Source organism: Eptesicus fuscus, chromosome 13, assembly GCF_027574615.1.
Source record: "Eptesicus fuscus isolate TK198812 chromosome 13, DD_ASM_mEF_20220401, whole genome shotgun sequence".
NCBI classification, from domain to species: domain Eukaryota; kingdom Metazoa; phylum Chordata; class Mammalia; order Chiroptera; family Vespertilionidae; genus Eptesicus; species Eptesicus fuscus.
In genome coordinates this window covers 80,417,423-80,440,817 of record NC_072485.1, presented here as the reverse complement: position 1 = coordinate 80,440,817, position 23,395 = coordinate 80,417,423, and the positions used below count along the sequence as shown (strand labels likewise).

The 23,395-nt window shown below is 62.0% G+C and overlaps 1 protein-coding gene and 1 non-coding gene across 5 annotated transcripts in view; both read right to left on the bottom strand.

The window, feature by feature from the left end:
- Positions 1-19,452, bottom strand: part of MACROD1 (mono-ADP ribosylhydrolase 1) — a 128,590-nt gene extending 109,138 nt beyond the window's left edge. For 2 of the 4 annotated variants that reach the window (XM_054725837.1, XM_054725840.1), the window contains exons 1-3: positions 19,020-19,450; positions 9,397-9,498; positions 8,215-8,331 (exon numbers count right to left, since the gene is read on the bottom strand). In XM_054725837.1, coding sequence (XP_054581812.1) covers positions 8,215-8,331; positions 9,397-9,498; positions 19,020-19,290 — 490 coding nt within the window. In that variant the 5' untranslated portion in view covers positions 19,291-19,450. Of the gene's footprint in view, positions 1-8,214; positions 8,332-9,396; positions 9,499-19,019 lie in introns of all 4 variants that reach the window. The other 2 variants (XM_054725838.1, XM_054725839.1) reach the window with 2 other exon arrangements.
- Positions 7,814-7,898, bottom strand: MIR9328 (microRNA mir-9328). The gene has a single exon (NR_129138.2). It is a non-coding gene; the product is annotated as a microRNA mir-9328 (primary transcript).
- Positions 19,453-23,395: the final 3,943 nt, after the last annotated feature.

The window sequence follows — 23,395 nt, the reverse complement described above, 5'->3', positions numbered from 1 at the left end:
ACCGATGTACCTGAGTCTGTGTTGTGAGCAGCCATGGCCCTGGCCTCCAGAGGCCCCGAGACTGGCCCGGCCACACCAGCGCCCCCGCCCGGCGCGGCCAGGACAGCTGCGCCCGGTCAGCACGCAGCAGGTGGGGACTGCGGGGAAGGGGCCTGGGACGGTGCGCGGGCAGCATCAGGGCAAATCGTTTGCCAATGAAATAAATGAGCCCCAAAGGTGAGCTTCGGAGACAAAGGAGGACCCTGCAGAGGGGAGAGGCAGGGCGGCGGGGCTCACTTCAGTCCCCGGCAGCTCGGCGAGGGCGCGTCCCCAGCCTGCTCCCCGTCCGGGCCCTGCCCAGGCTGTTCCTGACACACACCCCCTCCCCCAGGGCAGGCAGAGCAGACACCGAGGCCCTACTGCAGAGGTGGGGAGCGGCCTGGCCCGCTCGCCCTGCACCCTCACAGTCACGAAACCCCAAATACCAAAGGCTAGGGGTCAGGAGGGGGCCCCTTTCTTGGCCACCCTGGGGCTCAGTCCATTCTCCGAAGGAAGGCCAGGAAGGCGGGGCCTTCAGCCTACTGGGCGGACGGAGGGACCAGACCCTGTCACAGCCCCGCCAGCCCTGGGTGCACAGCAGGCCCCGCCCGAGGGGGAGCGCCCTCTGAGCAGCAGCGACGCAGCGAGCGCAGAGCTGGCACCTGCCAAGGGTTCACTCGTCCCAGACGTCGTACTGAGCTTCTCCACCAGCTGTCTTCTTTCTCACTCCTAGCACCCCCAGAGCCCGGTCCCAGTGCACTCTCATTCCCATTTACAGATGGGAAAACTGAGGCTCAGAGAGGTTAAGCGACTTGCCCAAGGCCACACAGCTGGTACACGGTTGAGAGGTGGGAGATAAGGAAACAGGGCTGGATGCTTTGACTCTCTTTTAAGCCACGTGGTATCTTAGAGGCCACTCCAAGCTGGGACCAGGCCAGGCCTCACCCTGGAGGCCCTAGGGTCAGGGTCTGGCATGTGTGTGAGCCGCCCTAGGGGTCTGGAGAGGGCAGATTCCACACCCCTCTAAACCTCGTCGTCTGGACAGAGCTGGGTGCTGAGAGGGAGAAAAGGGAACCCCCGTTCCTGGGTGGCCTCCGCGTGCTGCGCCAGACCCCTCCCCCCCTGGGGACGGGGCCCTTCTGCTGAATGGGCAGGAGAGCACAGCCTCCTGGGAGGCCTGAAGCCGACCGGGCAGCCCTTCGCGAGCGCTGGCGGATCGTTCCGGAGAACAAGCCAAGGGCTACCGATCCAGCCCTTTTCACGCTTGGCCAACTTAATGGTCCCCATTAATTTCAAAACACACATTCCCACAAGCTCTGGCCTCCTCAGCTCAGTGCTCGGAGTGGAGAGCACTTCGGGGACACAGGCGGGCACACAGGTGCGGGTGCTGAGGCCACACGGCCTCAAGGACAGGGGGCGCTGGACAGAGCCGCTGGGGACGGGGGGCGGGGGGTTGTATGGTGGGGAGGGCGATAGCAGGGCCCTAAGAGGTGTCCCCTGATTGCGGTCTGTCCTGATGGGAGAAGAAGGCCAAGGAGAAAGGCCCGTGCAGGACTCCGGAAGGCCCGCTCTGCCGCTGCTGTGTGGCCCTGAGCAGGTCACCGTCCCTCTCTGAGACTGCGGACGCCTGGGGGGCAGGCACCGCGTCACCAAGCCCTGAGTCCCCGAGCCTCACACCTCACAGAGCCAGGAGCCTCACAAGCAGCCCACACGCGTGCGTCCACCACTGTCCTCGTCTGCCAGAAGCATTAGCCCTTCCGGCCCCGACTTCTGTGACCCCCAAGGCGGGGCGGGTGGAGTCTGGGGGAGGGCAGGAGGAGGGGCCCAGAGGAGTCACTGGTTCCCCAGCCCCTCCCACCGTCTGACAGACTCTCAAAGGCCTCGATCACTCCTCCCTTCAACCATCGCCTATTGAGACCCAAGACGAAGGGTCATGGGCCCGGGGCACGGGGTCCCCCTCCGGTCCCTGCGGAAGGACAGGAAGGATCTGGCTGAGGAACGGAGGCTCCCTCCACAGAAGACCTGGGGATGGAAGAGCCCTCCAGGGTCCGCGCGTCCCACCCACCGGCCAAGGCTCGGCTCTGCGGGCCAGGCCTGTGAGACCTGGGGGGGGGGTCTCAATAATTCAGGAGGAATCGTCACGTATGAATTTATGGAACCGCTTCCCGACCCTGAGGACACGAGCCGCCGCCGCCGCCTGCTGCAGGTGAGGCCTCGGCACCTTCTCGGGGTCCTGGGGTTTCAATGTGGGGAGGGGCCTCCCGGCCCCCGGGCCTCCCGGGTGGCTTTCCGGATGGACTGTCCCCCTTACCCCTCGCCCGGACCAGAGGGAGCGTCTGCAAAGGCAAACCTGATCGTATCCGCCAGCCCCACAGGGAGGGGGAGGTCCTGGCTGTGCCTCTTACCGGCGCTGTGGCTCTGTGCGGGCCTCAGTCTCCTCGTCTGTAAAATGGGGGAAATGGGGCGACATGTGCAGTCTGGGGGCAGCCCCTGGCCCAGAGGAAACACTCAGAAACAAGCTGCCCCAGCCCAGAAGCAGGGGCTCTGAGGGGCGAGCTGGGGACCGGGGCTGGGACCCAGCGCAGCCGCGTGGGCTGTATGGGTGGGAGCCCCCTGCGAGGCCTCGCAAGACCAACGAACCTGCGCCCAGAGGGTGGTCCCATCTTGTCTGCAGTGGCACCTGCGGCGCCAGCCTGCCCGACGCCCCCGTCCCCCTGCAGTGGGGACAGATGACCACACACCCACTCCGGGACCAACTTTTCAACCAGAATAAAGAGGAGGCATTCCCACCCACCTTCCCAAAAAGGATTTCCTGGAGGCTGTGGGGCCTGGAGAACCTCCGCTCCCAGCACCGCTGCTGTTTAGCTGTATGCCCTGAAGCAAGGTGCTTCACGCCTCTGAGCCTCAGTTTCCCCACTGACACCGTGGGGCTGATGTAACACCAGGAGTCCAGGAGAGGTGGCCTGGGGTGTGAATACAGCCTAGACCTGGAGGGAGACCCTTAGCTCAGGACGCGCCCTAGCTCATCCCAAGGATCTCGGAGCTTCCCCAATCCCACCCACCTCACCCCTCCCTGCCAGCACTCTCCTCTGCCCTTGGAGTGCCCTTGTCCAACTTCCGACTCAGCTTCCCCCTTCCTGGCTTGAGTGCCTCCTCCTCCAGGTAGCCTCCCTGATTGCCCCCCTCCCCCCCCCCCCGCCCCAGGCAGGACTCCCATCCCTCATACACGTTGCTGTTCCTTGCCATTCACATGTCCTACCCCAAGTTTTGGACTAGAGGTTGTGTCTCCCGTAGCCCAGGGCCTTCCCTCGTGTCCGGGACACAACAGGCCCACCACGTGTGTCTGCCGGAAGGAGGAAAGGCCATACATGAGTTCACATTCCACGTCGGGGCATTAGCTCTTTTTCTGAGCCTTGGTCTGATACTGAAAACGGGGCTCACCGTCCCGCCAGCCTTACAGCTGCCTCGGAGGGCACTGAGGGGTCAGCGCCAAGGAGGGGCCAGTCCTCACCCTGCGCTCCCCGGGGGACAGGGCCCAGCAAGATGGGCCGCTGCCCACAGGTCCCCGCCCGCCCGCCCGCCCGCTGCGGAGAGGTTGCAGCCGCTGGCGGTGGAGGCGAGCCTCAGCAAACACATTTAAATCTGAAGTGACAGATAAAGCGATTTACGGCGACAGTTTAGCGTCAGATCGCTTCCCACAAGGCAGCCGGCGTCCCCGGCCCCTGCTTGCTAGTCCATCAAGGCGGTCTCTAAATCACTGACTCCGAGCGAGCAGCAGCGGCCCAGGGACAGCGCGGGGGGGACAGCGCGGGGGCCGGCTCCGGGGGCCCGGCGGGCAGCAGAGGGACCAGGCGCGCAGTGTGGCTGACTTGGCCGCGGGAGGGCAGAGAAGCGCGGGCAGACCACAAATCAAAGCCCCAGGACTTCAGGAAGCAGAGTGCCACTTCACGCCTTGTTTTAAACAAATAAGCGGCTTTCAACTCCCAGGGAGGCCAGCGTGTCGCTGTGAAGCGTGGCTGCCCCGTCTGCACGCCCGGCCCACAGGCCCGGCCCGCCAGGGCCTCGCTGACCCGCCTCCCCTCCTGCCACCTCCCGGCAGAATTGATGGGTCCCTGCGCGTCGGGGCTCTCTGTGTCGCCCTGGTTTCCAGCGCTCTGTCACATTATATCCTACTTAGCGGCTCTTGCTCTTGACTTCCCCTCCATGATGTCCTGAGGGCTCCCCATGTGCCGGGCCCGGGGCCCAGCACTGGACCAGCCTGAGGTCAGCCTCACGCCACACGCCTGGAGCCAATGAGGACCCGTTTTTCAGATGAGGAAACAGAGGCTCCGACGGACGGGCCTGGCCGCCAGCAGGAACGCTGGGATTCGGACCCGCCTCCTGCCCTCTGTGCCCCGGCCCCGACCCAAAGGTTCTCTCTGTCTTTGCACAAAGCACTGCCTTCATCCCTGCTCTGTCCTGTTACCCCGAGGCCGGAGCCAGGAGCCCGCCCGGCCAGCCACCGATGGGGTCTGTCTTTGTGCACGGACACTTCCTCCCTGTCTGTCGAGAACTAGGGGAATGCTGGGATCCTCCAGGGCATGGAGACGACCCGGTCAAGGTCATCCCCCCGCCCATGGCAAAGACAAGACACACACTCCAGAAGCCGGACCACCCCGGGGTGGAGACCCCAGAACTGGAAGAGCTGCCAGGCATGGCTCTCCCCAGACACAGCCTGGGGGGTCGCAGGCCCGACACTGCCCCCCAGAACCTCTGCTCCGGAACGGGGGCCTGCCGGGGCTCCCTGGCTTGTCTTGCCGGCATGGCAGCCCAATTTAATTAAGATGGATGCTGCGTGCCCCGTGGGCAGGAGCCGTGGCCGGCACAGATGGTGGGAGCCTAAGGCTCTCCAGGCTGCCAGAGAGAGCGGGCGGCCTTGGCCAGCGGCTGAGGAGGGTCCAGGGGTGTCTGCACTGGGTCTGGGGGCTTGGGGGGTTTGGTCCCGCCCCTGTGGCCTCGAGCCCTGCCACCCACCGGCCAGGCAGTCCCCCTTCTACTCTCTGCCCCAGCAACCCCTCCATACAACATACCACCACACGCTCACACACACACACACACACACACACACACGCCAATCACATCTCAGATACCGCCGAGCGGGGTAAAAGTCAGTTCTGGGCTGCCAATGCCGGGGACCAGTTCAGAAATAGCCGGTGATTTTCCCAAGTCCTGAGAGAGGCCAGGGCGGGGTCCCTCTGCAGGCAGGGAGGAGTGAGGTACACAGGCAGGGGGGGCACCTGGCTCCTGCCCTCTCCAAGGATTCCCCAGGGCTCTCCCAAGGACCGGGAGACACACACACACACACACACACACACACACACACCCGCCGGCCCAAGGCTCTTCAGGATGGAGGGGGTTTGGGGGGCCCCAACCCCGCTTTCTTTCATAGGCCCTTCCCAACTCCCCATGCCTCCCCCTCCACGGTCCCTGCAACTGGAGCAAAGCCCAGGCCGCGATGGCACCTTCCCCATCCCCCATTCTGGCCACGGGGGCAAAAAGAGACACCCCCCCAAAACCCAGAAGCTCTGCTACTGACCTTGAGCCCCCAGCCCAGTCCAACCCCCCGCCAGTCCCAGGGGCCACTGACCCCGTGAGGCCAACATCGCCCTTGGCTTCAACACTAAAAATGTGACCATCTCCCCCCTGGAAAATCGCTCGCTCCTTTCCCCATTGTGGTGGCTCCGTGGGCCGGCGCTGAGAAGCAATTATTCACGGCTAATGATTATAATCAAGTCAAATAGAATTTAATGGACACGCGTTCTCTTCCTGCTCGAAACTTTACATATGAATTAAGCACATATGGGTTCCACGAGGCACGGACTAGATTTATGCCGCCCGGAAAAGCCCCTCCATGCCGCCACTTCTCATTCCGCTAATAAACAGGCTGATTTACGGGCGCCGCTGGGCGTGGGGACCGTGATCTCTGCTGCCCCCTGGTGGTGGGCAGCGCACGGCCTCAGCCAAGATAGTAGGGCCCCGGGGATGAGGCGTGAGGGAGGCCCCCCAGTGTGAGGCCCCATGCCAAGACCTCCAGGACCCCTGAGGTCTCACCAGTGCCAAGGCCACCCGAACACCAGGGCTGGGCAAACACCTGGACCAGGGCCTGGAGGGGTGCAAGCTCCGTGTGGGCTCCCTGTGCCCGAGGGCCAGCCTCAGCCGTTCCTTGGGGCTCCGGGCAGGTTCTGGGTTCTCCCTGCTGTGAGACTTTTTCTAGAAATAAGGAGATCCCAGGAAAACTCGCCACGAGGTGCCGGGTAAACTGAGGCCGGCAGAGGGAGGAGAAAGCTGATCATCTGTGGGAGGCACCCAGCACCCCTCTCCATCGCCGGGACAGGGCCGACGCCAGAGGAACGACGTGGCACCGGCAGCAGCGGCAGGTGCTGAGGCTCTCGGTTCATGCCAGGCGCCGCGTGTGCACCTCAGCTCGTGAGCATCAGCGCCTCATGCCCCCAACGCCCCACAGCTGGGTTTTCTCCCACCCGCGCCACGCCGAGGAGGAAACGGGAGCCCAGGCAGGCACGGAGGGAAGGGGGCCTCGGAGAGAGGTGCAGACGCTGCCACCCCAGCCCGGCGCTCTCCGATGCAGCCGGGACCGAGTGCTCTGAGCCGCGAGGCTGCCAGCGCCGCTGCTCTCCGAGGCTGGCAGGCACAGGGCACTCGGGGAGGGCCATTAATCACGCCGCAGCCCTCCGGAGCCCCCGCCGCTCCATCTGTACCCCGCCGACGCCCTGCCTGGTCCTCCCGCCCTCCCGCCCGGCCCCCCAACCACCCACTCAGCTGCGAAGGAGCTGATAAGATGCCCCTCCCCCTCCCGCCTTTGCTGCTCAGCATGGAGAGTGTCAGCAGGGTGCCGCCCACACCCTGGCCAGTGACCGACAGGGCAGGGGGCACTGGGCAGGGCAGCCCCAGGGGCCTGGGGGACTGTCCCCTCAGCCCCAGCCCCAGGGCGTGGTCCCCCTGCCCCCAGCCAACCCCTCCTGGGTGGAGGCAGCAACAACGCCCTCCTCCTCGGGGCTGCCGTGACATCTGCCAGCCCAGCTTGGCGTGTCTTAGCTCCATGTCTCCCAGATGGACGCACAGACCTCGTGGCCACCCTCGGGGCCCAGGGGAAAGAGCAGAAGCAGCAAAAGAAACACAGAGGTGACCCAGGCTCTGCCGCTCCGAGTCAGAACTCGGGTGCCTAGTCACCTGTGTACCGAGGCCGGCAACGTGGGGGCAGGGACACCCTTGGGACTGCAGTCCTGCCGACATCCAGAGGGGGTCACACAGAGGAGGCCGCTGCCAGACACGCAACCCAGACCACAAACAAGCAGGCCCCAGGCAGCCTGGTCACTTAGCCAGGTCAGCATCGGCACTACCACGCCCCGGAATCCCCTGAGGACCCCCCTCCCGGGCCAGCCCTGGCGTCGGACACAAGCCCAAGGGCGAGAGGAAGGAGACTGGGGATGCTTCTGGGGGTGCTGGAGACTGCGGGGTTTCCCTGTGCGTCTGCCCAGGTCCCCAAACCTTGCTCTAAGAAAGGGGCTCCCTGCTGTGATGTCCTGCGAGCAAGAGAGTGAGGGCTGGGTGAACCACCCGCACACCTGGACTTGACCGCCCCTTGACCCCTGCTCTGACCTTGGCCAGACAGCCACCGCCTGGGAGAGCAGCCACCTTCCTCCCCCCCTAGAGGGACAGAGCAGCAGACTCCCGACTCATCACAATAAACTGCCACGCCAGCAAGTCACCAGGGGAGCTGAGCCTGGGGCACCGGGCCGCTGCCCCCCCTTCCTCCCTGAGCTCCGCCCGCTCCAGGTCTGACAGTGCGGGCGGGCGGGAGGCCGAGGAAGGAAGCGGTGGTCAGGGCATCCGCCTTCCGGGAAGGGCGGCCGCAGCCCGGCGCGATTCCAGCCAGGCTCTCTCTTCCCGGCCGCTAATGGGCCTCCGAGCCGTGAGGCAGCGCAGCCAAGGCGCCTGACACCGAGGTCAGGGCTTCCAGGGAACAGGCATCCGCTCAGCCGACACTCCGGGCTCCCGTGGCGCCAGCAGCCCTCTCCTCCGGCCACCCGAGCCTCGCTGGAGCCAGGTGGTGCCCCCCGTGCCGGGCAGGGCGGACCGCAGCAAAGGTGACCAGGCAGCCAGCTCTCTGGCTCGGGCCGGCCAGCAGCCTCCACTCACCGGCGTTGACGATGGCGTCCACCTCCAGCTTGGTGATGTCACCGCGGAACAGGGAGATCTTCTCGTTGAGGTGCTTGTCCTTCTTGTACTTGGGCTCCTCCACCTTCACGGTCAGCCCTGGAACGAGCAGAGGCCGCGAGAGTGCCCACAGGCCGGGCGCACGGACCGCGCCCTCCGCCTCCGGAGGCCGAGAGAGTGCCCACAGGCCGGGCACCCAGACTGCGCCCTCCGCCTCCGGAGGCCGAGAGAGTGCCCACAGGCCGGGCGCCCGGACCGCGCCCTCCGCCTCCGGAGGCCGAGAGAGTGCCCACAGGCCGGGCACACGGACCGCGCCCTCCACCTCCGGAGGCCGAGAGAGTGCCCACAGGCCGGGCGCCCGGACCGCGCCCTCCGCCTCCGGAGGCCGAGAGAGTGCCCACAGGCCGGGCGCCCGGACCGCGCCCTCCGCCTCCGGAGGCCGAGAGAGTGCCCACAGGCCGGGCGCCCGGACCGCGCCCTCCACCTCCGGAGGCCGAGAGAGTGCCCACAGGCCGGGCCCGGACCGCGCCCTCCGCCTCCGGAGGCCGAGAGAGTGCCCACAGGCCGGGCGCCCGGACCGCGCCCTCCGCCTCCGGAGGCTGAGAGAGTGCCCACAGGCCGGGCGCCCGGACCGCGCCCTCCGCCTCCAGAGGCAGCTGGCCTGGGGGGCTGAGAACACTGGTATGGCAGCCCACACGACTAAGTGCCTACTGTGTGCAGCACACATCCAGTCTTGAATCCATAGCAATGCTATGCACAGGTACAGCAGTGGCACCGCCCTCCCCACCTTACAGATGTGGAGCGGAGGCCTGGGGGGGTTAAGTGACTTGCCCAGGTTACCAGTTACCAGGGCTACAATGTGCGGGGCCTGGGCGCTCCCCAGCACACACCCGGCAAGCCACTCCACCACAGCCACCAATCCTGGCTCAACAGCCCGGTGATGGCGGGTCTGGGCGCAGCTCCGAACACTGTCATGGGGGTAAAAGCCAAACCCGCCTCAGGCTGTGCTGCTAATTAAATGAGGAGACGCGTGCACCGTGCCCTGCACACAGCAAGCACTCACTACCCGCTGCTGCCACTCCCCTCGGCCTCGTCTGGAAGATTCTCCCAAGGTGTGGTCTGAAGGGCCCCGCCCGGGCCCGCGGGCCTCCCCAGCAGGCCTACCTTTCGCCGTCTCCTTCCAAGTGGGGACCTTCTTCAGCCTGATGAAGTCCTGGCAGAAGTAGTGCTCCTCCCGCTGCTTGTCGCTCAGGCCCTTCAGAAACGCTGTGGGGCGGGGCGGGGCGGGCAGGAGAGTCAAGGCAGGCAGGGAGGGTGGCCAACCTGGGGGCTCCCCCCACCCCATGGGTCTCGGGACTCTCGCCGCATCCAAGGATGCAAACCAGCCCTGGGAGTCCATTCTTCCCCAGGCTCCACCGGGGTGTTGGAGTCTGGAGGCTCCTGGAACATCCTGCCCTGCCCTCTTTGTTCAGGAGGGGAAACTGAGGCCCAGGGAGGCCGAGGCCATCCCTCCAGCACCACAGACCAGCGGTCAGAAATCACCTCGGCCACTTTCCCGCTGCGCCCTCAGCGCTAGGCCCCTAATTTCTTCATGTACAGAGCGGGGATTAAGACACCTCTTGCAGAATAATTTCAAGCTTACACATGCTAAGGCCAAGCAGGTGGGTGACAATGAATCAATTACATTATCAGTCAGTTACATCATCCATCGATTACATTATCAGTCCATTAAGTGATCAATCAGTTACATGATCAATCAGTTACATCACCAGTGGGTCTCATTACCAATCCGTTACATGATCCATAGACATCATCATCGTCATTACGTGTAGGCTCAGGACACAGGGAGCCAAGACAGCCTTCCTCCTCCCAGAGCCGAGCAGCCAGTGCCTGTTACAGCAGCCCCCCAGCACCGGCTGAGGGCTGCCCCCCGACAGGTGCCTGCTGGGTCGCCCGGGCCAGCTCCCCCCCCCCTCCCCCCGCTGCGGCCTCGGCCCTCCCTTTGGGCGGCACCAGGCAGAGGGGCTCAGAGTACCCCTCAGAAGCAGCCAGCTCTCCTGAGCCGTGGTCCAGGCTCGTGGCTTGTGAGCTCCCCCTGCTGGCCCGAGGCCACGCGTACCCAGGTGCTCAGCCCAGCCTCACTGCCCTGGACCGCGCACTCCCCGGCTGGAGCAGTCCCCACTGACCACGGGGGCGGGGGGCGGGGAATAACCAGCAAAAGGCACAGACAGGGGACTCAGAAAGCACCAGAAAGTGTGCAGAGGTGGGCGGGCCCTTGGAGGAAGTGGTGGGAGAGGAAGGGGTCATCCCGAGCCTTCTGGGGAGATGGCTGCAAGGGGCAGGTATTCAGGAGACAGGTTGGCCCCTGGGGGTGCCCTTTTCCTGCCCAGGTCCCCAGGTGCCTCCAAGCCTCGGCTCCTCACGGACGCAGGCCCCCAGGTCGTGGCCCGGCTCGGCGCTACGGTGGGGCGATTATAAAAGGCTCATCGCACCGTGGCTCAAACCAGAACCCCGCTTTCTGGCAGCCAGGCCCCACCCTTCCACAGACACCTACGAAGGGCAGGCCCTGAATGTGGTGCGGGGGGTACAACAGCCAGCAAGGCAGACGTGGCCCTGGGCCTGGAGAACCCACAATCCGGCCCGGGAGCCAGGCGACCAGGCTCAGCACCAGCAAGCCGTTGGGGGCTGGCACAGGGAACCGGCCCCCGGCCCCGGGGGACCTGAGAGACGGCCAGGGCGGGAAGGGGCTCCCCGGCAGGAGCAGCATGTTCAGGGGTGCGGGCTCCATCCCCAGTGTGGGGCGTGCAGGAGGCAGCCATCAATGGTTCTCTCTCATCACTGATGTTTCTGTCTCGCCCTCTCCTCTCCCTTCCTCTCTAGGAAATCAATAAAAATATTTTTAAAAATAAATAAATAAACTCTTGACCTCCCCCTGGTGGCCTGTCTTCCAGCCCATCCAGGTGCTGCTTCAGAAGTGGGTGCCCCCTCTTCCATCTCCCCTCTCCCAAGCCTCCCCCACTCGTCCTCCAGCCATCAGATGCTGCCTCCTCCCCCGAACAAGCAGCAAGCACCCCCCCCATCTCCCCCCCCTCCCGCCCACACCTCGTCCTCCCTTTCAGTCACTGGGCGTGAAGGTCCTTCCTCCCAGCCGAGCCTCCTGGCTCACCTTCCAGAGGACGAGCTCAGCTCCCCTCCACACCCCCTGCTGTTCCGTCTTTTAAAACAAAACCCTCCCTCGACCCCACATTCCACGCCCCACAGCTGTGGCCTCATTTCTCTGCCCCCCTCCTCCACTGCCCACACTTCCTCCCTCCCATGCTCCCCCAACCCAGGACGGTCAGGCCCCACCTCTCCATCAAGGCCAAGGTCAGAGATACCACGGGCCCCGTGGCCCAGTGCAGTGGCCCTTCCTGTCCTCCCTTGTTCACTCAGCACCTCCAGCCCCTTCGTCCCCGTCAGGGAGCCCCTCTCCTGGGCCCGCCTGGCTCGCTGGTCCCCTTCCCAGTCTCCTCCTCCTCCTCCTGCATCCACACCCTCCCTAGGTCTTCACAGCAACGCCACGCGGTCAAAACCCTTCTTTACGCTGATGACCCCAAGGCCGCTCCTTCAGCCCCTCCGCATCTTCTGAGCTGTCAGACGCATCCCCACCTTCCCCCCGAAACCAAGCCTTCTGCTCACCCTGCCAGGGGCCCAGCCTCCACCATCGCTCCCTAGAGCCCTCCAAAGCCCCCAACTCCCAGCGACTCCCCGTGTCCATCCGACCATCGGTTCCTCACACAGAGCCCAGGGAGCTTAGGAACATGTCGGAAGCCATCGCTCTGCTTAAAGCTCCTTTCAAACTCCGTGTCCTGACCATGGCCAAGTACCAGGCCTGCTCTCTCCCCAACCTCCTCCTGTGCGACCCGCCCCGGACAGTTCCTCCTGCCCCTCCCCCTCAGCCAGGCAGCCCAGCAGGTCACCTTGGCATGCCTCCACCAGCCAGGCTGTGCCCTGCCTCCGGGCCTTTGAGCCGGCTGTGCCCCCGCCTGGCCTTCCTCCTCCTGCCCTCCCCCTCCGAGCAGCCCTCCCCTGACTACACTTGACTCCTCACTTGACCTTGGCCACACCGGATCTGTCCTGTGTACTCCGGATCCCCACCACCTGGCACCGTGCCTGGCACGTGTGAACACCGTGGGCTGAATCAGGGAGCAGACGGGCGGAGACCTGGAGGTGGAGGACGGGATTTCTAAGAGAACAGTCTTCCGGCAGAGGGAACAGCATGTGCCAACGCCCTGAGGCAGGAGGGCGCTGTGGGCGGAGAGATGGAGAGGGAGCTAGAGCGGCCGGGCTGGGAACAAAGGCTCCCACCGAGGCAGAGGGCGCGCCGGGCAGGCTGGCCGGGCCGGCCGCTGCTGTGGTCCTTCCTGCTCCTCGTCCCACGGGCTGGCGCTCGCCACGCCCGGCATCACGTTCCTGGCGTCACCAGCCTCCCGGCGCCTCAGTGTCCTCATCTCTAGAACAGGCCACGCCGGCCTCCCGGAGCCTCAGTGTTCTCATCTCTAGAACAGGCCACGCCGGCCTCCCTGCGCCTCAGTGTCCTCATCTCTAGAACAGGCCACGCCGGCCTCCCGGCGCCCGGGCTGGCTGTGCCGAGCAGCTGGCCGGAACACGCTGTGTGAGCTGTGACACGCAGCCCGCGCCTGGGGACACGCACTCCTGCCCGGAGCGAGGGAAGACTCAAAGGAGCAAAACAAAACGAGACACAGTTTGGGGGGATTCTTCTTCAACTTGGAGCATAGTGAGTGAGGAGCTTTTTAAATGACGTGGGTCCCATATTTGTCATCTTGCACAACTGTGACCAAAGACACCCCCCTCTGAGGCCCTGGCACCGCCCAAGTGCGGGGACTCCCAGCCAGCTGCACCCGGGCCAGAGTGGACGCATCTGCTGTGACATGGAGACTGGGCAGCTGGGACCCAGACCGAGCCCCAGGGACCCCGTGCAACTCGTCTGGGTGCCCGGAGGTGGCTCAGGTCCCCTGGCCAACACCATCTGGCAGATGCCAGCACTCGCCTTTCAGAAAAGCAGAGAAGCCTTGCCCAGCCACTGGCAGGCCTGGGCCGGATGCAGCCCAGCGCTCACTCTCTCCTGCCCCGTCCTGTCCCCCCCCGCCCCCCGCCCCCTGTCCCCATGGCGTCATCTGAGTGACCACGGCCTGCACAGCCCCTCTCCAGCAAAGTCCAAAAGACGCCCCACTTCTCAGAGACGACAGAGGAAGACAACCAGAGCTCCCAGCTCTGCCACCAGCACTGAGTGCCAACCGTGGGGACATGAGTCAGCCTGTCCCTCCAGTCCGTGGCCCCCAAGCACGCACCTCTCGAGGCCAGCGTGGGGGGCACCATGTCCTCAACCCCAGGTCTCGGCCTGGCCCATCGGAGGAGCCACACACACTGGTCTCTGACTCCCGAGGAAGGAGAAGACAGCAGCGATTCTCACCCAGTGCCCGGTCACCCCCACCCCACCCCCCCACTTCCCGCCAGGGCGCCCGGCCCTCCTCACACGCCGGGGGAGAAGCGGGGCCCTTCGGCTGGACACGGGCCCACACACTGATAACATCTCCCACCTCCTTTTGCCCGAAAGACAGATGCAGACTGAAAGCACAAGTGAGTTTTATTTTTCTTATAAAAGATGTACAGCACCGGTTTTAATTTTCTTTCTGTTCGGAGCGGCGAGAGTACTTCACAGCTCAGTGAGACAGGTGCTGTGAAAAGATGTTTGCAGTAAATTCTGATGGGAGGCCTGACCCCAGACAAAGCTTCGGCAGCTCCGGGCACGGAAGCCGAGCCGGAGGAAGCGGGCTGGGCCAGGACCATAAAGTGCAGCGGGCGAGCGGGAACCCAACGATGTGTTTTAAGAAGTCTTTATGGCGCCGTGCACGCCGCTGCTCAGAAAGGGGAGGGCGGGCTGGCGCGGAGGGGGCTCCTCCTCCGGAGAAGGCCAGGTGGGCAGGGCTGATAACGCCGGGCTCTGGGAACAGGGCAGCGGGGCCATCAATCACCTGGGCTCACCGTCCCCCAGGAGCGGGCCTTGTCAAAGCTCGGGGCACGAGCAGCGGCGACAAAGAGCACGAGGCCCCGGTGCTTCCCTGCCTCCACCGCACCTGGGATGTGCCAAGGCGACGTCCTCAGAAGACAGATGGGAGAAGGCCCCCCCATCCCCAGGTGCGCCCGGAAAATTCCCCAGTTCAGCAGGCGCATCAGATAAATCATCCACTCTGGATGAAAGGCCACAGGGGTGGGAACGAGCCCTCGCCCCACCCGGTGCACACAGGCTGGAACACGCGTGCTTTCTTGAGCCCCCAGGGAGCGGAAACATGACTCAGGACGTGCGGGTCAAGCCCCGGCATCTGGCCACCTGGCAGGGACAGGTGTACTCAAGCTCAGCGTCTCCATGGCCAGAGCACAGCAGAGAGGAGACAGGCCTCGGGGGGCCGCTGGGGGGCCGCTGGGGACCCTCCGTGCACTGTGTGGGCCGCTGTGTATAAGTGGTTTTGATGTAATCCCAGTGCAACCTACAAAACCTGTTCGTCAGGCGTTGTTGGTCCTATTTCACAGATGAGGAAACTGAGGCTCAGGGAGCCTGGAAGTTTTCTTTTAGCACACAGCGTGGCCCCCACTGCAGGTCAGGGGGCCCCTCTCCTGGAGGCCGGGCCCTCCCGTGGTGACAGTCCCAGATGCCCTCAGTGCCTGACCTTGAGTCCCTTCACACCCAACTGCCTCCCAGCACAACTGTTTCTACAATTTTCTGATGAGCAGGCACCACGTGAGGGCATAATGAGGGGGTTAGATTAGAGAGAGTAACCCTGGCCAATGTCATCAGGTTCTGCAGAGGCCGCCCCAGACCGAACGTCTCCTCCTCAGGAAGACCCAGCCCGAAGCTCCTCGCTGACCTGGAGGGAGAACGGGCCCTGGGAAGCGGGCAGTTCCCCTGAAGGGAGAGGAAAGGAATCCCCCGAGGGAGGCAGAACTCGGCCCCCTGTCCAGAGGACTCACTGGGCCGTGGGGCTGGGCACCCTGCACGCGGGCCCAGAGCGGGCATGTCACTCTGCACACAGACCGCCACACGGAACAAGCGCCCAGGGCAGGGAAGCCTGCCCGGCCTGCCCGGGGCAGAGGGAGGGGCTTTCAGAATCACTCCCCAGCTCCCCAGCCAGAGAACCTCTGCTGCTGCGCGAACCCAGACGACGGTTTGTCTTCCACGGCTTTCCCACAGCGAGAGGGGGCTCCGGCCAGGTCCAGGCACAGGACTTCCCGGACCTCCTGCTAGAATTCCCCACCTTGAACTAGACATCAACCTTCTGACCTATGCATCAGTATCTTGTGAGTTTGGTTACTGTGCACCAGTCTTTTTTAACTGCTTTTATTTAAAAATATAAATATATAGCCGAAACCGGTTTGGCTCAGTGGATAAAGCGTCGGCCTGCGGACTCAAGGGTCCCGGGTTCGATTCCGGTCAAGGGCATGTACCTTGGTTGCGGGCACATCCCCAGTAGGGGGTGTGCAAGAGGCAGCTGATCGATGTTTGTAACTCTCTATCCCTCTCTCTTCCTCTCTGTAAAAAATCAATAAAATATATATTTTTTAAAAAAAATTAATAATATATATATATGTAATTTATTGGCTTTTAGAGAGAAATGACAGGAGAAGGAGAGAAACATTGATGTGAGAGCAAAACATTGATTGGCTGCCTCCTGCACGCCCCCTCCCAGGGATCGATCCGTAACCCAGGCCTGTGCCCTGACCGGGAATCAAACCGGCAACCTCCTGGTGCACAGGACGATGCCCAACCAACTGAGCCACACTGCCCAGGGCTGTGCACCAGTCGTTAAGAGAGGATCATCTCAGGCACAGACGGGCACGTGGAGGCCTGTGTAGGTATGTCCCCAAGAGAAGGGAGAGCTCATGTCCATCAAAGACATGTACGTGAATACTCAACACAGCGTTGTTCCCAACACTGGCAACCCGCATGCCCGTCCACCGGAGGACGGGACACACACTGGTGCATCCACACCACGGAATATCACGAGCCGTCAAAAAAGAGCAAACCGCCGACACACCCAGTAATGAGGACGAATCGCAGATAGGAAGCAAAAGGCGCTGGCACGCTGTACGCCTCTGTTCCTATGAAGGCCGAGAAGAGACTAACTGAACAGACAGAAGTAGCTAGCTTTAGAGGGTATTGACTGGAAAGGGTCTCAAAGGAACCTTCTGGGGTGATGGCAATGTTCTACCCATCGATCAGCCTGAGGGGCACGCTGGATGCGTGTACACAGGCGCTGACAGCACACTGAAGGCCTGTCCACTTGGTCTACGTCACTGCGGCTCTGCCCCGGTGTAAGCTGAATGTAGTGCAGAAAAGGTGTGGGGTCTTCAAGGACCCAAGCTGGGACCCCAACCAGAAGCAGGTCCAGCTGAGGCCGCACCCCCAGTGTGGTGGTCTTAAACATATGCCCTTACTTCTTTGATCCTCTTCCCTTCCAAAGGGGGACCCCTAATTCCCCTCCCTTGAATGTGGGCTGGACTCCATGACTAGAGCAAAGCCCTGGGATAAGGCAGAAGACATGCTGCTCGCCTGGGAAAACCGGGTCGCGAGAAGGCATGGTGGCTTCTGGCGGGGTCTCCTCTCGCTCCCTCTCTTGGATCACCTGCTCTGGGGAGAGCCGGCTGCCATGTTGTAGGGACACTCAAGCAGCCCTGGGGAGGCCCCCGGTGAAGAACTGAGTCCTCTAACCAACAGCCATGTCATGTGCGTGAGCCACCTGGGAACGGCTCGCTCCAGGCCTAAGCAAGTCCCCAGACCTCCTAGAACCCTGAGCCAGAACCACCCAGCTAAGCCACTCCCACGCCCCTGGCCATCAGAGTGAGACGCGTGCTGTTGAAGCCACTGGTTGGTTACGCAGTAACAGATAACGAAGACATAGGGAGGGCTCTGTGCTGCCATCTGACACCTGCTGGGGGCCTGACACCTGGTGCTGGGGCACCTGGGCCAGACCGCCCTCCTCACACGCCCCTGACAGGACCCTGGAGCTCAGGCAGCCCCATCTGCCATAGTTTCCGACCTTTACCTGGCATCGTCCCATTGGATGACCAAATTCTCTACGCAGTTTCCTCCCCTAAAGTAGAAGCTCCGTGAGGACAGGGCCCTTCCCTGTCTCACTCGTGGCTCAGTCCCCGGCACCAAACGGCGCTGCACACAGAAAGCACTCAATAAAAGTGGACTGACTGAATGAGTGGCCATCCCAGCAGAGGACAGAGTCGCCCAGAAGCCCGGGAACCCCTAGCCTGTCAGCTTCATGAGATCTGGAAGTTTTCAGGGGCACCAAGGAATGGGCGGCAACAGGGAGCTGGATCCTAAAAATTGAGACCGATCTGAGCCTGGTGCCCGGGGCCCCTGGCCTCCCTAGCTGTTTCCTACCATCCTGGGTTACCGTCCCCTGACAGAGAAGCCAGGCTCTCCGTGGGACAGTCCCCTGCCGGGGGTCTCTGGTGCCCCCTGCCGGGGGTCTCTGGTGCCCCCTGCCGGGGGTCTCTGCTGTCCCCTGCGGGGGGGCTTCTCCAGCCCCTGCTCCCTGCCCTGATCGGTGTTCTGGGGCCAGCGCTGAGAGCAAAGTCAAGTGCTTTCTGCGGGCGCTTTAAGATCCCAGCGCAGGCCAAGCGACTCAGGAGGTGGGTAAATCATCTTAAACTCTGCCTCCAATCCGGAGAGGACGCCGTCCCTATACCCCAACGGAGGCCGCCCAAGGCCTGCCTTCTCAGCCTCATTGGCCAAAGCCCCTCCACAGGCCGGCGCAGCCAATGAGCGGCTTTCCCTGCCCTTTCGAAAGGGGATCCAGCCGGGAATGGCCACAAGGGCCCAGGAGCAGACCCTGAAGGGCAGGGGCAGCTGGGACTGGCAATCTGGGCTATTTGGGGCTCTGCAGGTCAGGCTGCCTCCCTTCCTGGCTCTGTGCGCGAGGGGGGCGGGGGGACAGAGTCCAGCTCTGGGACTCCTGCCCGTCCTGTGGGGGTGATGTCACTGTTCTCACAGACACAATGCCCCATCTCTGCCCTGCTCCCCAGGCGCTCTGCCCTGTGTCCCCCAGGAGTGGGGCAGGGACTGTTAACAAGTGGCAGGAGGCCAGGGATGAGGGCGAAAGGGCACCAGACCACGTGCCCAGAGAGGCAGACCTTCCGGGGGAGGAGGTGGAGGGGGGACAGGCCTGCCCAGGGAAGCCACTCCTTGGGGTTATCTGATCCCACCAGGTGGGACACCAGCCAGAGAGCTACCCCCCAGCCCGTTCCCTGCCAGTGTGCCTAACACGCCGCCACCTGAGGAGCCATCCTGTGCAAAACACCGGGAGTTCGGGAACCTGAGGTCCGCTCTGCCACCAACTCCCAAGTGACCTTGGGCTACTCCGCTCAAGTACTGGGCCTCAGTTTCCCTCCTGCACAACGGAGCAAGGTGGGGGGTCCTGGATGATCTCTGGGGGTGCCCTGTGACCCATTCCAGTGGGGTAAGGCCACCTTCTTCACACCGCTCCTGACAGGGGACCTGGACCCCCGGTCTGGGGTGAACTGGTTTGTGGGGCTGGGGACGCGGGGCGGGGGAGAGGCGGGGAGGCGTGGCTGTGAACGGGGGAGTCCTGACCAGGGTATAGGGGGCCTCAACTTCCACCGGGCTCAGCAGGAAGCGCCTGCGGGTGGGGTGCCGTCCGGCCGCGGAAGCCCACGCGGGGCGGCCCTCGCCCTCGTCCCCTCCTGCTTACACTTACATTTCGCCTCCTTCCAGTCGGTGGAGGTGTTCAGGTCCACCTTCGCCGCCATGGCCAGGGGCGCCCAAGTGCGCACCCCAGCTCTCCGCCCCACCGCCGCCGCCCCCCAAGCCTCAACTCCCGCCGGGGTCCGCGCGCGGGGGCCGTAGGCACTGCTGCGGGTGCGCGGGGCCCCCGCGGAGGTGCCTGGCCCGGGGCGCGGGGCGCGGAAGAGCTGCCCCGCTGCGCGCAGCTGAGCCAGGCGGCCGGGCACTCGGCTCCGCAGAGACATGAGCGGGCGGCGCGCGCGGCTCCCCGCCCCCTGGGACTCCGGTGACGGTGCTCTGGGGAGACTCCCCCTTATTTACTCCGGAACAGGGTGTCGCTGCCAGCCCGGGCGACCGGCTCCCAGCCCGCGGGCCGCGCGGCCAGGAGAAAGCCGATGCCCCGCTGAGCACCCTGGGACTTGTAGTCCCGGCCGCCGGAGCGGGCCCCGCGCTCTCCACACACGTGCGCGCCCGCCAGGCCCCGCCCCCCCGGCACCCCCGCCCCCCGGCACCCCCGCCCCGGCCTCAGTTAGGCTCGGGGGACGGTCGCGCGGCCGCCCGGCCCCTCCCTCGGCGCTGGCTCGGCGGAGGCCAACTTCCCGGTCCGTGGAGACTCCCGCCCTCGGCCCTCCACGCGGCTCCGGCCCGACTCCGCCCGAACCCCGAGAGCTGGCCACGGCCGCCGCCATGAGGGACGTTTTGCTGCCAAGGGCCCCGGCTGGTCTCCCCGCGGGTCCCCCGGGTCCCTCCCCGCATCCCACCCCGCACCCAGTCTCCGGGAGCCCCGGTCGGGCTGCCCTTGGGGAGGTGACAAGGGACGCGAACAGGTAGGTACGTCCGGTTCCGGTTCGGCAGGTGCGCCGCCTCCTCTCGGTCCCGGGGCGGGCAGAGGAGCGGCTGGGACAGAATCTAGAGCCGCCCGGGAGGCAGGGGGACAGAGTGGGATTTGAAGGTCGAAAACTTGAGGTCCAAGTGACGTTTTCCGAGGAAGAATTGGGGTGATTTTTAAAAAAATATGTTTCCTGCCGAAACCGGTTTGGCTCAGTGGATAGATCATCGGCCTGCGGACTCAAGGGTCCCAGGTTCGATTCCGGTCAAGGGCATGGACCTTGGTTGCGGGCACTTCCTAGTATTTTACAAAGACTATAAAGATGGATTTTTAACATACTTTTATGTCTTTCTATACTACTGATACTATTTGGTAAATACAGTCGTGAATATTTTTATAACCAGTTCTAGCTTTGCCCCCCTGGGGTACACTGGCCCCTTGCAACTTGTTGAGGTGTAAACTATAAACAGCATTCAGGTCGGGCCAGTTGCAGACCTGCCCCAGCGCTTAGGCCTCTGCGCCCAGTGTGGCAGTGACCCTGGACAGGGCTGTGGGCGCCATGCTCAAAAGAGGATCAGGTCCTGACCGGTGTGGCTCAGTGGATAGAGCGTCGGCCTGCGGACTGAAGGGTCTCAGGTTCAGTTCCGGTCAAGGGCATGTACCTTGGTTGTGGGCACATCCCCAGTAGGGGGCGTGCAGGAGGCAGCTGATCGATGTTTCTCTCTCACTGATGTTTCTAACTCTATCTCTCTCTTCCTCTCTGTAAAATAAATAAAATATATATATACAAATTTTTAAAAAGAGGATCAGTGGCACACACGCCAGCGGGAGGAAGGCAGTGATTGGCCTTGGGAGTGGGGCAGAGAGGGGAGATCAAAAGTCAGGGGCCTGCGTGGCTCCGTGGACAGAGAGTCAGCCTGCGGACTAAAGAGTCCCGGGTTTGATTCCCATCAGGGCGCATGAAGGAGGCAGCCAATCGATCTGTTTCTCTCACATCGATATTTCTGTCTTCCACTCTCTCTAAAAATCAATGGAAAAAATATCCTCAGGTGAGGATTTAAATTAATTATTTTTAAATATATATATAATTTTTTTATTGATTTTTTTACAGAGAGGGAGAGGGATAGAGAGTTAGAAACATCGATGAGAGAGAAACATCGACCAGCTGCCTCCTGCACACCTCCTACTGGGGATGTGCCCGCAACCAAGGTACATGCCCTTGACCGGAATCGAACCTGGGACCCTTCAGTCCGCAGACCGACGCTCTATCCACTGAGCCAAACCGGTTAGAGCTAATTAAGTAATTAAAAAAAAAAAAATTCAGGGTCCAGGAAGGAAGGTCCAAGGGCCTCCAACATTCCAGGACCACCGGCAAGGCCTGTGCCCTCTCCCGGAAAGGTCAGTGAGATGAGTTCAGGACGTGGTGCTCAGGCCTCCATCCATGCCCAAGGTCACCTCTCCACCTGCCACTTCTCTAAGAACTCAGCCGTGCGAGACGGGCCTTGCCACCTCGCACACTGTGCGTTCGCTCTGCCTCCACTAACCTGTGTGTGCTCCCACCGCCCGGGGAGGCAGCTCTGCCCCAGGGCACGGCCCGGGTCAGCACAGCCTGCGAGGGTGGGGCCCAGGCTTCGGTCCAGGTTTTTGGTTCCCATCTGTGGTCTGGGAAGTGATCGCACAGATGTCACCGACTCGGTAAAGGATGTGGGTGACCCTGTTGTTCGTTTTCTATTGCTGCCGTAACCAGTTATTGCAAATTGAGGAGCTTAAACAGCACAAGGTTATCTTAAAATCCTGTAGGACACAAGTCTGACATGGGTCCCACGGGCTAACACAGGGAGTCAGCGGGGATGTGTTCCTTTCTGGGAAGTTGCCTTTTCCCGCTTCCAGAGACCACCCGCATTCCTTGGCTTGTCGCCCACATCCTCCAGCTTCAAAGCAGGCGATGGTGCCCCTCTGACCACTCTCCCATGGTGGCCTTTCCCTCTGCCGCTCTTTTGCTTACCTCGTTCATTTTCAAGGACGTTTGTGATTACATGGGGCCCACCAGGGTAACCCATGACAACCTTCCTATTGAAAGTCTGCCGAATTTGCCCTGACCGGTTTGGCTCAGTGGATAGAGCGTCGGCCTGCAGACTGAAGGGTCCCAGGTTCGATTCCGGTCAAGGGCATGTACCTTGGTTGCGGGCACATCCCCAGTAGGAGGTGTGCAGGAGGCAGCTGATGGATGTTTCTCTCTCATCGATGTTTCTAGTTCTCTATCCCTCTCCCTTCCTCTCTGTAAAAAATCAATAAAATATATTTTTTTTAAAAAAAAGAAAGAAAGAAAGTCTGCCGAATTCCATCTGCAACCTTAACTTCTCTTTGCAGTCATCCCGATATGCCAAGGTTATGGGTTTGAACTCTGGTCAGGGCACATCAAGAATCAACCAGTGAATGCATGAATAAGTGGAACAACAAATAAATGTCTCTCTCCCTTCTCCTCTCTCTAAAATCAGTTTTAAAAATTAAATAAAATAGCCCTAGCCAGTTTGGCTCAGTGGATAGAGGGCTGGCCTGAGGACTGAAGGGTCCCGGGTTCGATTCCAGTGAAGGGCACATACATCGGTTGCAGGCTCCATCCTCAGCCCTGGTCCCAGAGCACGTGCAGAGGCAACCAATTGATATGTCTCTCTCACTTCGATGTTTCTCCCTCTGTGTCTCTCCCTCTCCCTTCCACTCTCTAAAAATCAATGAAAAAATATCCTCGGGTGAGGATTAACAACAAAAAATAAATAAAATTAAAAAGCAAGCCGTGGATCAGGACTTGGTTTGTGATTTCAGTTGAGAGGCCTGGCCACACACCTGCGTGGATGTGGACGGAAGCATGATTCCCACTGGACCTCGCCTCAGAGAGTTTCAGCCTGACCTTACGGAAAAGGTAAAATTTTGCCGGGTACCAAAGGGGTGTGTGGGAGGGTGGGTATTATTTCAGGCCGAGGGACCCGCAGAAACACAGGCGTGGAAGTCTGCGGAATGCCAAATCTTCCGGAGAGGATGTAGCACCAGGCGTTGTCAGTTGAGGAATTTTAATATTGGAGAGGGAGGGGCTTTTGTGAGAGAAAAGCTACCTCCTGCTGCTTGTGTTTAAATTAATACTGCTTATTAAACTTATAAATTAAGAAAAGAACTCGTTTTTCTTACACATGCAAATACAACTTGCAAATCTAGTCTTCTATTTATAAATCTACTAATGTTTGTATAAAAATAAGAACAACTACTTTCATTTACTCTTTGATAAATATTTAATTAACTCACAGGTTCAATAGATTAAATTCTAAAAATGAATGCCAATTACAAACTTGGGTAATTAAATTCCCTAATAGATTTAAACTACATTGTACAGCATTGTACAATGAGGAAATAGCTGTTCCTCTCAAACACCTCAAAAATCTTAACAGAAGAGCCCTAGCTGGTGTGGCTCAGTGGATAGAGCATCGGCCTTCGGACTGAAGGGTCCCGGGTTCAATTCCAGCCAAGGG